This window comes from Phyllobates terribilis, unplaced genomic scaffold (genome assembly GCF_046119375.1).
Source record: "Phyllobates terribilis strain yellow unplaced genomic scaffold, ASM4611937v1 Scaffold_1__5_contigs__length_1240528914, whole genome shotgun sequence".
NCBI classification, from domain to species: Eukaryota; Metazoa; Chordata; class Amphibia; order Anura; family Dendrobatidae; genus Phyllobates; species Phyllobates terribilis.
The window spans coordinates 830,098,510-830,114,737 of record NW_027362761.1 but is presented as its reverse complement, the minus strand read 5'-3'; the positions used below and the strand labels follow the sequence as shown (position 1 = coordinate 830,114,737).

The window sequence follows — 16,228 nt, the reverse complement described above, 5'->3', positions numbered from 1 at the left end:
GCCAACAGCCGCGGGTGAATTGCGATTCCACCCACGGCTGTTAGGGGCACATGACAGCTGATCAAATCAGCTGTCACGTGCCCGGAAAGATGCGGGCTCAGCACCGGAGCCCACATCAAAGAGAGGGACATGACCTATGATGTACCCATACGTCATAGGTCGTGAAGGGGTTAAAAGTTTAGCAACAGTTTCTTTTTCCAATAAATTTGCAAAAATCTATATCTTCAGGAACCACTCCACTTTTAAAAGTGACTTTGTGGGTTTTCTGGCATACAAGTCCCTCAAACATGATCCCATTTTAAAAACTGCACCCTTCAAAGAATTTACAACCGCATTCAAAAAGTTTGTTTACCCCTAAGGTGCTTCACAAGATTTAATGCAAATGAGAAGAAAAAAATGAAAAATTACACTTTTTTTTTTTTTTTTTTACTAACATCCTGCTTTGGCCTCATATTTTTCATTTTCACAAGGAGAAAATGGACTGCACAATTTATTGTGCAAATTCTCCTGAGTACAGGGATACCCCATATACGGCTGGAAACTACGGTTTGTGCATATAGCAGGGATCAGAAGGGAAGGAGCATCATTTGATTTTTGCAGCTCAAATTTGGTTGGAATTGATTATGGACGCCATGTTCGCCACTCCGGTTTGTATATATACACTGTACTTTCTTTTTTCACTTCGTTCTTGTATGGGACTTCAATTTTTATTTCTTTAGTCACTGGTATTATTGCAATGCATTAAACCGGTCAGCTTATCACTAGCACTACTTCTGGCTGGGTCTAACAGGCCACCATAGCTGGCAGACACAGAGGTCATTATTTGACCTCCGGCTACCATGACTACCATCGGGACCCCATGATAGTGTTGAAGGGGTGCTGGTGGGGCGATAGAGGGAGCCCACTTTCTCTCACAACCTTGTAAACACGGTGATCATGGCAGCTAGAAGATACGACAGTTAGGGGCTGGCTTACACAGGGATTACATTATCGGGACCTGAGCCAATCAGGTCCTGACGATGACACCAGTCCGAGGCAGTGTTTAGCACTGGAATTTCGGACTCCATCCTTGCATGACTGCCACCATAAATTTACAGCAGCGCAGCACAAATCCCAGCAAGTGCCGACGTATATTTACAGTTGGCAGTCGTGAAGAAGTTAAGCCCAATTTACTTCTTTTTTGAAGAAACAACAAGATGTGCAGAAAGATGCAGTATTTTAAGTGATGTGCAATAAATGCCATTGTACCCAGAACTTTGCTTGGATTGGTATCTAGCCGTAGAATAGCCATTGCTAGCGGGAGAGTCAGAGTTATGTAGTACTTGGAGTCCTGGAGCAGAGGGAATTCTGGGAGAATAAGGTAAATTCGCATGGCTTCTACATCTGGCGGAGAGCTGGGCAACTGAGGTATCAGGAAACTTTCAAAGCCCTTGAGAATCTGACAAACAAAGATCTGATTAGTGACATTACAGGAAAGATTCATTATGTCATGTGTAATATCCACAAATAAAACTCCTGGTTCAAGGTAATTTTACCCAAAATGGTTTTGTAAAATATAAAAGAAAAATAAAGAAAAAATCTACCGTATTTTTCGGACTATAAGACGCACTTTTTTCCTCCAAAATTTTGGAGGAAAATGGGAGGTGCGTCTTATAGTCCGAATGTTGGGGGGGGGGGGGGGGGGGGTGTATATATATGTGAGGTGTGGGGGGGAGCAGTAGTAGTGGAGGAGCGGGGCACAGGAGGCAGCAGCCGCCCGCTGCAGCCTACACTGTCCCCGCTGCTAAAGGGGCGTCGGGAGCACTGAATATTCATGCTCCTTAATAGCAGCACACAGTGTAGCCGTGCTGCGGCTCCTGCTGCTGCCGGAATCGCCTGTGCCCGCTGTTAAAGGGCATGAATATTCAACCTCTCTCCACGCCCATGGGGAGGGGTGAATATTCATGCCCTTTAAAAAGCGGCCACACGCGATAGCCCGGCAGCAGCAGGAGCCGCGCTGCGGCTACACTGTGTGCCGGCTATGAAGGAGCATGAAATCACTGCTCCCCGCGCAGTCCCGGCGAGGGGAGCAGTGACTTCCGGCAGCTGATCTTACATGGAGAGATCAGTGAGGACAGACAGGATGCAGCGCTGGAGGAGAGAGAAGAAAGGTAAGTATGAGTGTTTATTTATTTTTATTTTTTTTTATGTGCAGCCTGCTGGGGAGGAGGGGTGCCACGCATGCCGGGACGGGGGATGAGGGGTGCCACGCATGCCGGGACGGGGGATGAGGGGTGCCACGCATGCCGGGACGGGGGATGAGGGGTGCCACGCATGCCGGGACGGGGGATGAGGGGTGCCACGCATGCCGGGACGGGGGATGAGGGGTGCCACGCATGCCGGGACGGGGGATGAGGGGTGCCACGCATGCCGGGACGGGGGATGAGGGGTGCCACGCATGCCGGGACGGGGGATGAGGGGTGCCACGCATGCCGGGACGGGGGATGAGGGGTGCCACGCATGCCGGGACGGGGGATGAGGGGTGCCACGCATGCCGGGACGGGGGATGAGGGGTGCCACGCATGCCGGGACGGGGGATGAGGGGTGCCACGCATGCCGGGACGGGGGATGAGGGGTGCCACGCATGCCGGGACGGGGGATGAGGGGTGCCACGCATGCCGGGACGGGGGATGAGGGGTGCCACGCATCCCAGGACAGGGATGAGGGGTGCCACGCATACCAGGATGGAGGGATGCCAGGCATACCAGGATGGGGATCAAGTATAAAAGGAAGGGGGGGCATATATACCAAGATTGGGGATATTGTCAGAATTGGGGGATATTACCCTTATTCCAGTGTCAGCAGAAGACCCCCTCCCCCTTAAAAGTGGATCATGAACACATTTTTTGCTTAAATTTTTTTTATTTTCCTTTTCTAAAACCGGGGTGCGTCTTATGGTCCAGTGCATCTTATAGTCCGAAAAACATGGTACTTTAACGATCATCTTGCAATCTCTGAAAAACATTACCCCCTAGATCTCCATCAATAGGCTTCCCACCTAGGAAAGAAGCACCCCGCTCTGCACAGACGAGGGGCAAGACATTTACTGTAAGGTAGCTTCCTCCAAATCAGCTCTCCGTAATGAAAGCATGTTTGTATACCATCTGAAATCAACTACACAAGGGGCTAAAATGGTTAAATGTATATGTGCCAAATTGCATTTTTACCTGCTCTAATAACCTGGAATGGTGGACGTTCATCAGCTTCTCAAACAGCACTTTAATAGACAGCATGTCAAGTCCGGGGATCTTGGGGCTTGTCCTAAAATGCTCATCATTTCTGTAAGTATTGAACAGGATACGTTGCTTCACAAAGCAGAAATGGAGACAGTCCTTAGACAGATGTATACAATTAAATCATTTCTACATAGAGATCAGGGGATTAGTAGAGGATTTATTGATGGAATCGCGTTAGACATGGTAGAAAAGATCAATTAGATTATCCAGTGCATATAAAAAGTCTACACACCCCTGATAAAACTTGGGTAATTGTCAGAGAAAAATCACACCAAGAAGAATCATTTCACTACTTTCTCCACATTTAAATGTCACCCAATCTGTACAAATCCATTGACAAAAATTGAAACCATTTTGCAGGAGGAAAATAAAAATAACAAAACTAAGATAATGTGGTGGCTTATGTATGAACACCCTCTTATAATTGGGGATGTGGTTGTGTTCAGAATTAGCCAATCATTTAAACTTATGTTAAATAGTAGTAGGTACACATCTGCCATAATTTACAGTGATCCTGATGAACATCATATAAAATTTAGCTGATTTCGTCAGATATTCTTCGCATTATCTGTTGACCTGGACCCGTTGAAAGTGTAGTGTGTACGCGGAACGGCCATCGTCCTCACGGTGACCAGCTTCCCCTGCATCCATGTCTTCTTTGTGTATCTAATAAAGAAGTTTTAACCGGCTATGGATTGCCACCCTTCATCTTCAGACTAGCATTCCTATAGGATGTTGCGTGGCTTGGGTGTTGCACCTGTTTTCTGGGGAATAGAAACCGTCCGGTTGCACACCCATCCCTGCGCTCAAGTGAAGGTATGTGAGTCTAGCACAGTGCTGGGTTTCCCTTATCCTATGCATTTTCTTAGTTGCATTTTACAGCAAAAGCCAACAGCTTACAACACAGCAAAGGGATTTTATTGTTGAAAGTTATTAGTCAGGAGATTATTAGAATTTTTTTTTTCCAAGGCATTAGATGTAGCATGGAACACTGAAGACTATCATTAAGAAGTGGCCTAAAAACTGGATGTCCCTCAAAAATTAATGAAAAGACAAGAAGAAAATTGGTTCCGGAGGCAGCCTTAATGTTGCTGTAGACCTCTTGGCAGTGTGCCCACCAAGAATTTTTGGTGAGTGTTTGACGCTGCATAAAAAAACGCAGCATCTTAAAGTTCCAGCAAAGTGGATGGGATTTATAGCAATCTCATACCCACTGTTTTTTTTCAATTAGCATAAACTGACCTGCGATGTGTGTTTCAAATCTGCAACATGTCAATTTCTCTTGTGGATATGCTAAATTTTTTCTGTGCAGATTGTTGACATAGAATTTCATTAGATGTAGAAAATCCACATATAAAAAGCACACGTTTTTAGTGCATTTCCGCCGTGAAAACGCATGTAATCCGCACATGACTATATTAATAAAATTTGGTCAAAGCCACATACCAGGAAATAACAGAAAACAGGCAGCTTTGTTTCAAACGTGAAATAATGAAAAAAAAAAAAAAAGCACAGTCAAAAACACAATGAAAAAAAGGCAAGTAATTTAATAGGTGCAGAAAATCTGCATCATCAAAAACTCACCAAAAGCTAAATGTAGTAATATATCCTAAAGGGGGAAGCAGGAATTTCTGGCGTGTACAGCATGTGACAAATCTCCTGTATTCTTCATATGTGTGACCTATGGACTAGGGTGGCAAGACGGAAGCTTTTTCTTAAAACAAACAAAAAAAAAAACCCACATCTAAGCTCGGCTAGGTTTTGCCAAAACCTACATCAAGTCTACCAAAAGCATGTGGGAAAACAAGTTATGGTCTGATTAGATTAAGGTTGAACTTTTTGGACATAATTCCAAAAGGCATGTTTGGTGCAACGCCAACACTGTGCATCACCAAAAGATCATCATGCAAACAGTGAAGCATGGTGCAGTCAACATTAAGCTTTGGGGCTGTTTTTCAGCAACTGGAACTGGGGCTTTAGTCAAGATGGAGGAATCAGTTGATTTCTGCATCAAAACCTTCGGGCCTCTGTTAAAAAGCTTAATATTTGAGCACAACAACCCTAAGAATATCTCCAAATCAACAAAAGAATGGCTTGTCAGAAGATCAAAGCTTTGGAATAGCCCAGACAGTGACCAAACCTGAATCAAATTGAAAATCTGTGGATTGACCTGGAGAGGGCTGTACACAGGAGATGTCCTCACAATGTGACAGATCTGGAGCACTACCACAGGGAAGAGTGGGCAAAGATTGCCAATTCTAGATGTGACATGCAGATCAACCAATAACCAATAAGACAGATGTACACTAATAAGACTGAATGCTTGCATAAATTTAAAGGGTACTTCAACAAAGTATTAGTTTAAGGGTGTACATTTTATGCAACCACATTTTAGTTTTTTATTTTTATTTTCCACCAGAAAAACATTTTCAGTTGGTTTCTCAATGGATTTGTGCAGATTATGGAAGAAAGATGAAAAAGCTCTGAAATGACTCTTCTTGGTATGACTTTTTTTACATGACAAAAACCTGGCATTTTATCAGGGATATGTAGACTTATATCCACTGTAAATAAAACAATAATGGAAAGTTACGCTGCTCCATGTCATTAAAGCACATTAATATTCCTGTAATCCGGCATTTAAAGAAAAGCTATTATCAGACCATTAATGACCTATCAAGTTTTTGTGTTAACTATATTTCAAACATTTTTGCCAATTTTTGTTTTCCATATCACAATTTGCATTAACCCTGTAAGGACACAGCCAACTTTTGTTTTTGCAGTTGAATTTTTTCCTCGCCTTTCTTAAATAGCCAGAACTTTATTTTTTATTTTTGCATCAACATAGCCATATGAGGATTTCTTTTTTGAAGGAAGAATTGTAATTTTGAAGGGCATTATTCATTTCGACATCTAGAGTAAGGGGAAAGGCAAAAAACTTCTAAGTACAGTGAAAAAAAAATAATAAAATGAAAAAAAGTGATTTGTGCCACATTTTCCAGGACCAATAACTTATTTTTCGATTTCATTTGAGCTGCGTGAGAGCTGGTTTTATTTACACACTAAGTTTTGATAGATTTTTATTGTATATTTGTGGAAGGCAATTCACCGATCGGATTAAACAATTTTATATTTGGATAGGAATCGGACTTTCACGGATGTAGCAATAACAAATGTTATTTTTATCCTTTTTAAATTAACTTTAACACTATTTACTTGATTTTTCAGCCCTCACATGGGACATGAACCTGTAATTGCTGTATATAGTAAAAATCCCAGTCTCCTATGATGCCCAGCCTATGGATCGTCACATAAGAAAAAGCATGACCTTCAGCAGGCCCACTGGTTCCAGGTGATAGCTTAGAGACCAATTGGTGCCCGAATAAATGCCTGGGCGCCATTGCAACACTTAAATTCCACTCTTAGTGAAAGATAGTGGCACTTAAAGGGAACCAGACATGTAAAAAAAACAACACTATTAACAAGCAGATATGGGGTTAATCTGCAGGTTAATAACGTTTTGTCAATATACAGTACCCGCACCGATTGCCCCGCTGCTGGGAGGATATGAAATTTATTTCCTCCCGGCAGCGGGGCTCTCAGTGCATCGGCTGCATGGAGTCAAAATGTTATTCACCTGCATATCAACCCCGTATCTGCAGGTCAATAGTGTTTTGTTTTGTTTACAACAGGTTCCCTTTAAGGCTATGTTCCCACAATGAGCTTTTGGTGAGTTTTTTTTTTTACGCTGCGAATTTTAGAGAAAAAAAAATGCAAGTAACTTTTTTTTTTTTTTAATATATAACATTTTTTTGGGTATTTTCATAAAACATAAGAACAAACCAGATTAAAGACGATAATCAGATACCCATACGAAGACTGGTTATATAATGAAATTGCTCATAGGATTGACTGGTAATACAAGCAAGTAACATATTTTACTTAATGGGTACAGAACATTTGCAACATCAAAAACTCACCAAATACTCATCGTGGGCATACAGCCTAAGAGGTTAATAGCAGCGATCGGCAGTAACGCTGATCGCTGCTGTTAAAGGCAGATGCCAGCTATGTAATATAGCCAACATGTGCCCTGTGTTGAGCATTAATAGTAATAGTACGTCATGGAGTGTTAAGGGTTATTTTAGACTAATACTCCCTGTTCTTTACAGAAGAGTTTTCAGCAGGCTCCTTCTCATCCAAAGCAGGATTACAATGACATAACACCTTTACACAGCTGATCAATGCAGAATCCACCATTCAAAATAGGTGATGTCAGCTCTGCTCTGCCTGCCTTCAGTGACCTTTGCACACGCTCATTAGATGCTTTAATACAGAAGTTCAGGTCTATCAGTCAGTTGACTACAAATAGGTGGAACTGCAAAATAACCTGGATATGACGAATGGTCCTTCTGCTCCTCACTATATCAATATTCCAGTATATTAGTTTACATTCAGACAAACACAGTAAGTGAGAAGATTATAAAATAGCATTATGTAATAAGATGCAAGCATTTCAGATAAATCAGTGGCAATGATCGGTGAATTCAGGCTTACTTTTTATCCAGGAAGCTTCCATTCCAGCAGGCCGAGGAGGACAGTGTTTGAACGATGCCGCTGTTACATATATAGGAGAGATTAGTCATATAGCAGATGTCTGGTCACAGCACCTTTCTATACAATTGATAATGACCCTAAAACTGTTGTAATTTAAAGGGGATGCCCAGGACAGACTAACTGATGACCTATCCAGTGGGGAAGATTCAATGTAGTACTCGGCAGCAAACACTAAGCAATGTATGGAGCTGCTGTGCTCTGCCCTGTACACCACTTTTTCCTGACCACTGCCATAGCAATTTTCAGCCTATTGGTGGGGAAGCCGAACCCCACTGATCTCATTTTGCAGATTGGTAATCAATTGTTCAGTCCTGAATAAGCCCTTTCCATTTCCTCCAGAAGGGAGAACGCTGCCTTTCCATCCATGGGAAGCCAACCAGTAAGTCTAAGTCCAACCCCAAAAAGCCTTGAAAGATGAAAAGGGATATCAGACAAACTTAAAAGACACATATGTTATTAAACAGCTTTTTTAGACCTCCTGAGGCTGGTATACTGGCTTTAAAGTCAGAATGGCGATACAATCCTGAAATGAGGATGAGAAGCTAGAGCTGGACTATAAAACATTCATTGTACCATCGTCCATGAATACACAGCCATTCGGACAGGAGTTAAAGTAATTACACCAGCCTCATCCTGTCCAAGAGAGTACATTTTTTTTATTTATTTTTTTAAAAGGTCTTGTTTTCATTCCACTTTTATCCCTCCTGGAAATGCTTGACTGCACTGACAACTGAACTGAGCGTTACCATTCAACATGTATACAGTGTATGATGTGGTAGTGTCAGATTATACTAGGACATGCCCCTTTGACAATGGTTATATGTCAATTTATTTCCACAATGCCAGGAGGAATGTGCATCAGTGTTGCATTTAATGAAAAGAGGTCCTCTTGAAATATAGACTTTACCTGATTGTTGCTGTCTGATTATTTCTGCATGGATACACTAATTTTTTTACTATCTATCTATACATATACACACATATATACATGCACGCACGCTCTGCATGTATATAAATAAGTGCAGAATACAATTTGTAAAGTACATACTTGATCGTATTTGAATTACTATTATCGATCACTTTCTGCCTCCACGAATCAATCGTCTCGTCGTTGATTAGACTAGTGTAATTCCCGTTTTTGCAAGAGCGGAAATCAACTGCAGCTTCAGATCTCTTGAAGACAATGATAACAATAGAGAATTTTACACAATTTATGGAAATAAATTATTTGTCTGCATCTCAGAAGAGGAGGTTAATAAGTTGGAAGACTCATGACACCGATATGTTGCAACCACATCAATGTCTACTACATATAAACAGGAGTAGGATTTCTTTATGGTGGGTTCAGTAATATGGTGTGCTCTCGCTAAGGGCAAAAACACAACACCAGTATAATATATTTGTAGCTTAATGGACTGCCACCAATAAAAAGGTGAAGCAGAATTTTCATTTCATTAGCCTTTACATAATATGCCACATATTAAAAGGGTTAATTGGGTTTTCTAAAGATTTTGATATGCCGAAGGTTTAGGATTGGTTTCGAAACTAACTTGTGGAACCTACACCACTGACTAAAAAGATGTGGGCTCCGCACAGTGCAGTTACTGCAGCCCAGTCCAGCTTATGGCAATATCGTAAGATACAGTGGCTGACTAAAATTAGCCCTGGTCTGAAAAATCCCTTTAGTAATAATGCATGGGCTTTATATAGGTGGGCACGCAATGAAATCCTGTGGTAGGCTTAATGTTCCCCAGTCAAACACAGGGTATCTGCGAAGACAACAGGTGGATGGTAATTACTGAGTACAGATTAAACATTGAACTTAATAAAGTAGTACTTGTACAGAAGCAGCACTATAATGACTCAGAATGCACCATCTTGATCACTGGCGCACAAAGTTGTCTCACTTAGACCCCCCTCCACATTTGCGTTTCCGTTACACGTGGCATCCGTTTTTTTCACAGATGCCACACATACAGATTATAACCTATGCTGCTGTGCACATGTCTGTGTTCTTACATGGACCAGTTGTCCGTGTGAACCACATGGAGACATGTCCCTTTTTTACCGGCAGCACGAATAACAAGGGCCAATACAAGTCTATGGGTCCGTGTAAAATACGTACAGCACATGGATGGCATTTGTGTGCTGTACCTGTTTAACACTGCAAAGTACAGAAAAAGCTTTGTAATTTCTTTTGCCATACTAGAAAAACACTTTTCCCGGAACCGGCTATACACCTTTTTGTGTCATGATGTCACAGTGCTGGCGTTCTCCAAGTCAAGGTAATCTTCGCTACATCTGCAACAGAAATATACAGCAGCAATGACTGAACTACTGTACATTCTATATCTTACCTCTGGCTTTGAACAAATCACAAAGGTTTTATTCCATCCAGAGAAAATGTGTTTGATGATGGTGCATGAAGATGGATCTGTTTAGGGAAAACAACCGATAGGTTACTGTAGGGTTAATACAATGGATACAGAAAAGAACGCTGTGACGATGCAGCATGTAATCTTAATTATCCAGAAGTAAATTCAGTCCCCCTGAGGAAGCATCACTGCGAAAACGCGCGTTTGGGGAGTCTGGGCTGGGGAGCCACCAGTACAAGAGACAATGGGTAAAGAGGGATTTTGGGTACTCACCGTAAAATCTCTTTCTTGGAGCCTTCATTGGGGGACACAGGACCATGGGTGTATGCTGCCGTCGCTAGGAGGTTGACACTATGCAAAAAAAGGAAAATAGCTCCTCCTCTGCAGTATACACCCGCCTACAGGCACCAAGCTCACCAGTTAGTGGCTAGAGCAGTAGGAGAAGCACAATAAAAAAACAAACTATGTAATGCCCAACGGGGCACAACCGTGAAAAAACTAAATGAGATGCCCAACAGGGCCAACAGGACATAGGTCCAAACACAGGGAGGGTGCTGTGTCCCCCAATGAAGGCTCCAAGAAAGAGATTTTATGGTCAATACCCAAAATCCATCTTTATTGCTTCATTGGGGGACACAGGACCATGGGACGTCCCAAAGCAGTCCCTTGGGTGGGAGAACAGAAGATAGTCACAGACTAGGTCAGACTTCGGCAACTGCCGCCTGCAGGACCTTCCGTCCAAGACTTTCATCAGCCGAAGAATAAGTGTGGACCTTGTAAAACCTTGAAAAGGTGTGAAAAGACGACCACATCGCGGCCTTGCAGATTTGAGAGGCCGAAGCCTGATGGCGAACCGCCCAAGAGGCCCCCACCGCCCTGGTGGAGTGAGCCCTTACTCCGGGAGGGGGAGGTTTGCCCGAGATGCGATGTGCCTCCAAGATGGTCAAACGTATCCAACGGGCGATGGTTGACTTGGAAGCAGGGAGACCCTTGCGATGCCCCTCAGGGATGACAAAAAGAGCATTCGAGCACCGAATGGAGGCCGTTCTGGAAAGGTACACACGTAGAGCTCTGACCAGGTCCAGTTTGTGCAGAGACCTCTCCCGTGGATGCACTGGAGCAGGGCAAAAGAAAGGCAAAACAATATCCTCATTAATGTGAAAAGCGGAAACCACTTTTGGCAAAAATGAAGGCACCGGCCTGAGCACTACCTTGTCTTGATGGAATACCAGAAAAGGCGACCGACAAGAGAGGGCTGCGAGTTCTGCGACCCTTCTAATAGAGGTAACAGCCACCAGAAAAGCCACCTTCCACGAAAGGAGAGAGGCTGGAATGTCCTGAATGGGTTCAAAAGGAGGCTGTTGTAGGACGCTTAGGTCCATATTAAGGTCCCATGGTTCCACTGGAGGGCGATAGGGGGGCGCCAGGTGGGCCACCCCTTGTAGAAAGGTCCTGACCTGAGGACGGCTAGCTAAGCTATGTTGGAATAGAATGGACAAGGCCGAAACTTGGCCCTTGAGAGTGCTGAGAGATAGTCCCACCTCTAGGCCAGCCTGAAGAAAAGCCAAAATGACTGGCAAAGAAAAGGACATAGGAGTCAGTTGATCTTGTTCGCAGTGACGAAAAAAGGCTCTCCAAGTTCTGTGGTATATGCGTGAGGTAGCGTGTTTTCTGGCGTTAATTAGGGTCTGAATGACATTGTCAGTAAAGCCCGCCGTCTTCAACACCGCGGCCTCAACGGCCATACCATTAAATTCAGAGAACGAGAACTCTGATGAAGAATAGGACCCTGAGAGAGGAGGTCCGGACGGTCTGGTAGTCTCCAGGGGGAGTCGACAAGCAGATTTACCAGATCTGCGTACCAGACGCGTCTGGGCCAATCTGGGGCTACTAGGAGAACTGGTACTCCCTCTGTCTTGACCTTTTTGATGACTCGAGGAATCAAAGGTTGAGGTGGAAAGAGATAGGGCAGTTAGAACTGTGACCATGATATGACTAGCACGTCCTGAGTGATTGCTAGTGGATCACGGGACCTTGTGGTTTAACCGGGACGCCATGAGGTCGACGTCCGGCGTGCCCCACCGCAAGCAGATTTGGTGAAACACCTCAGGATGGAGAGACCATTCTCCTGAGGCGAGGCCCTGCCAACTGAGGAAGTTGGCCGCCCAATTGTCGACCCCTGGAATGTGGACTGCAGAGATTGCCGGGACCGTTTTCTCGGCCCAAAGTAGCACTCTTGCCACCTCTTTTAAAACGGGCTTGCTGCGCGTTCCTCCCTGATGGTTTATGTATGCCACGGCCGTGGGATTGTCCGATTGTACCCGGACTGGGGACCCTGCCAGGATCTTCTGCCAATCCTGAATGTCCACTGAACATAGATATTCCCCGGCCTCCATCGAGGCGATTACCGACCTGAGGGACTCCATCCTGAACGGTCGGATGTGTACATGTCGGTTTAGATGTTTGAGGTCCAGAATCGGACATAGTGAGCCGTCCTTTTTTGGGACGACGAAGAGATTTGAGTAAATAACGGAAAACCTTTCCTGAACGGGAACCGGGACTATGACTCCTGAGCGCAGAAGAGAGGTGATGGCTTGGAGGAAACCGGGAAGCAGAGATGGTTGTGGGGGGCGGGACCTGAGAAAGCGTGATCGTGGGCTGGAATCGAACTCGATTTTGTAGCCGGAAGTCACAATTTCTTTTACCCAGGCATCTTCTATTGCCGGGAGCCAAGAATCTGTGAACAGAAGGAGACGGCCGCCCACCCTGGGAGAAGTCCCAGGTGGGAGTGACCCGTCACGTTGAGGAAAACCTGTTGGATCGTGATCGTGATCCAGAGGACTTGGAGGAGCGACTGTTTGGGCGCCAGTTAGGGGTGGGACTAAAGGAAGGTCTACGACTGTCCCGCTATGCTGGAGTACGGTCCTGTTGAGAGGAGGGGTTCGGTTGAGCGAACTGACGAAAGGACCGGAATTGAAGGGGGCGTCTCCTAGGAAAAGGGCGTTTGGGTCTGGGCTGGGGGAGAGAGGTGCTCTTACCCCCAGTAGCATCGGAGATGATCTGATCTAGCTTGGATCCAAACAGCCTGGAACCTTGAAAAGGAAGATTAGTTAGAGATCTTTTGGAAGCCGGGTCGGCGTTCCAGGCTTTAAGCCAAAGAATTCTACGTAAAGCAACGAGATTACTGGAAACCCAGGCTGAGCATGCAGCGGAGTCGAGGGACGACGTAAGTAGATATTTTCCGGCATGGCCGATCTGATCAGCTAAGTCGGCCAGATCGTCCGGGGAGGCACCTGCTAGGATGCCCTGTCTGAGCTGTTTGGCCCAAGCGGACACCGCTTTTGATACCCAAGTTGAGGCGAAGGAAGGGCAGAGGGAGGTGCCCGCAGCCTCAAAGGCTGACTTGGTGAGGGCCTCAACCTGTCTATCCGTGGTATCCTTAAGGGAGGAACCATCCGGAAGAGACAGTACCGTCTTGGCGGAAAGGCGAGAGACGGGAGGATCCACAGATGGGGACTCCGTCCATTTGCTGACAAGGTCATGGTTAAAGGGGTATAGGATGTTTAACTGTTTCTTTCCTGTAAAGAGCTTTTCTGGATGCTCCCACTGCTTTTGATAAACGCTGTCAAATTCTGCATGGTTAGAAAAAGTGCGTGCAGGACGCTTAATCTTTTTGAAGGAAACTGAGTAGTCCCGGGAAGGGCTTTCGTCTTCTGTAACATGCAGAGTCTGATTGACAGCCGTTATAAGGCTGTCTATCATGTCCTGGACCTTGGAATACTGGTCTGAGTCAGAGCCAGAGTCTGAATCTGAAGCAGAGTTAGATCCCGGGGCGACCTCCGGGGAAGAGGTGCGAGACGCAGGGAGCATCTTGGAGTCTGGAGAGCTGGAGGATGGGCTTGCGTGGGTCCGTTTCTGAGAACGTGCCGTCAGTCTGCCCCTGTGAGGAGGGGGCAGGGGAGCCTGCGAATCGTCTGTGGGGACGTTCGGAGCGCTGGTGGCCGTGGATAGCATAGGCAAACGTTCTGGCAAGCGTTCTAAGACCTGCACCAGAGATTGAGAAACCTTGGTGAGGTCAGAGACAGACTGTGACATAGGAACAGCCCACTCCGGAGGGGAGGGGATTACCACGTCCTGAGCGGCGGGGGGGATCTTGGGGTGCCAGCATGGTGGGAGGTTTGCAGGTCGAGCAGAAGGCCGTAGTGAGACCCGCGGGCCACTTAGTACCGCAAAGAGCACAGGCGTAGTATGTGACGATGTGAGAGGGACGGACTGAGGACTCCCCGGGTTTGGGCATATGTGCCTGACCAGGGATACTGCAGAGGGGAGCGCTGTGAGCAGGGGGGGGAGGGGGGGGGGGGTTGGTGTCAGGGCAGGGCCTACCCGATCCTGTAGAGAAGCGGTCCCGTGTCCCCCTGGAGGCTCCGAAGGTGAGGCTGGAGCGGGTCGATAGGTGCCGACGGAGTGGGGAGCTGAGTGCGGCAGAGAGATGGCGTCGGTGCAGAGGACGCAGAGTTGATGACGGAGCGGGACGAGGCTCCGATAGGTAGACGGGAAGGGGAGGGGGGCGGGCTTGAGAGGCCCGCCGTGATAGGTCCTCAGAAAGCATGAGGGCGTGACTGAAACGTCACTATGCTCCTCGGCCCTGGTTGGTCAAAAAAGAGGGGGCGTATAGCCGTCGGAGTGGGACCGCCCACCGGACACGCCCCCCCCACAGAGAAAGCGTGGCAGATTTGCCGCGCATTATGAAGGAGAAGGAGGAAGTGGCCATGGGAAGCGCTATTAAACGCCATGTTGGTGAGCGGGGGAGGGGGGAGGGAGACAGGTAACGCCGGGGAGTGCGACCTGCAGCTAGAAGGCAGGGAAGTACCTGTCTTAGCGGGTCCGGGAACCGTCCTTTCCTTTCTCCTTCTGAGGATGGTCTCAGGATGCCTTCCTGGATAGGGGGGGATCCTGGCTTTTCCTCCTTCCCACACTGTCCGGTCCTGGACAGTGCAGGAGACTGTGTCAACCCCAGAAAACTGGGGGAAGGTCACCCGCAGGGACCACCGTCTCCCTCCCAGGCCGCTCCGAGGAGGGGGCTGGGGTGGGGAACAGCCTAGGACTGGCCACCGAGATCACCCTGAGACACCCTAAGGTGACAGGGGATAAGTCCTGCCCAGCGGGTCCGACAGTGGGCGATGTGGGGGTAGCCACATTGCTCTTTCGGTCGCTAGTGGGTTAACAGGGGATGCAATGTGCCCTGTTAGCCTGAAGAGCTGTATCTGAAAGAGAAAAAACAAACATTAATAAAACACAACAGGGTTGGATCAGTAGGATCCAGGTCTACCTCCTACAGACACTAAGCTTAAGCTGGTGAGCTTGGTGCCTGTAGGCGGGTGTATACTGCGGAGGAGGAGCTATTTTCCTTTTTTTGCATAGTGTCAACCTCCTAGCGACAGCAGCATACACCCATAGTCCTGTGTCCCCCAATGGAGCGATAGAGAAATATTACCTCATATTATAGACATTAGTCTGTTTGTTCTTAGAACTTAATGTGCATGTGCATGACGTTACATAGTATAGGCTTTGAAAGCGGACATCCCCTGTGCTGTGTGATCTCTCTCACTATATGCTTGTATTTTCTCTGATGTCCAACCATTGAAATTATACAGCACTACAGGAATTTGCTGTACAAGTCACATGGTGTCAATGTTAGATATTGATTAGGTGGCCTGCTAGATACTTACAGCTATATATTCTTTGGTCGTTACAATTGATGGGATACTATTTTTCTGTGCTACCATGTATATAGAGTCTACCTCTGTTGCCGTGAAGGTCAGTCTCTTGTCACTGAATGGCATACACAGCCCTAACACTCGGGTTTCTTTTCACTGGTATTTCTGTGACTTGCCTTGAATGTACGCATCTCTTCTATTTTTTACAGTTAATTAAGAATAATTTTAAAATGTGGCTGTTCTC

At 46.0% G+C, this 16,228-nt stretch overlaps 1 protein-coding gene across 2 annotated transcripts in view; it reads right to left on the bottom strand.

Annotated features, from left to right (window-relative positions):
- HERC3 (HECT and RLD domain containing E3 ubiquitin protein ligase 3) overlaps positions 1-16,228 on the bottom strand; it is a 70,359-nt gene that overhangs the window by 23,378 nt on the left and 30,753 nt on the right. The window contains exons 9-13 of one of the 2 annotated variants that reach the window (XM_073638049.1): positions 10,250-10,326; positions 8,941-9,065; positions 7,833-7,892; positions 3,207-3,318; positions 1,249-1,438 (exon numbers count right to left, since the gene is read on the bottom strand). In XM_073638049.1, coding sequence (XP_073494150.1) covers positions 1,249-1,438; positions 3,207-3,318; positions 7,833-7,892; positions 8,941-9,065; positions 10,250-10,326 — 564 coding nt within the window. Of the gene's footprint in view, positions 1-1,248; positions 1,439-3,206; positions 3,345-7,832; positions 7,893-8,940; positions 9,066-10,249; positions 10,327-16,228 lie in introns of those variants that run through there. The other variant, XM_073638055.1, reaches the window with a different exon arrangement.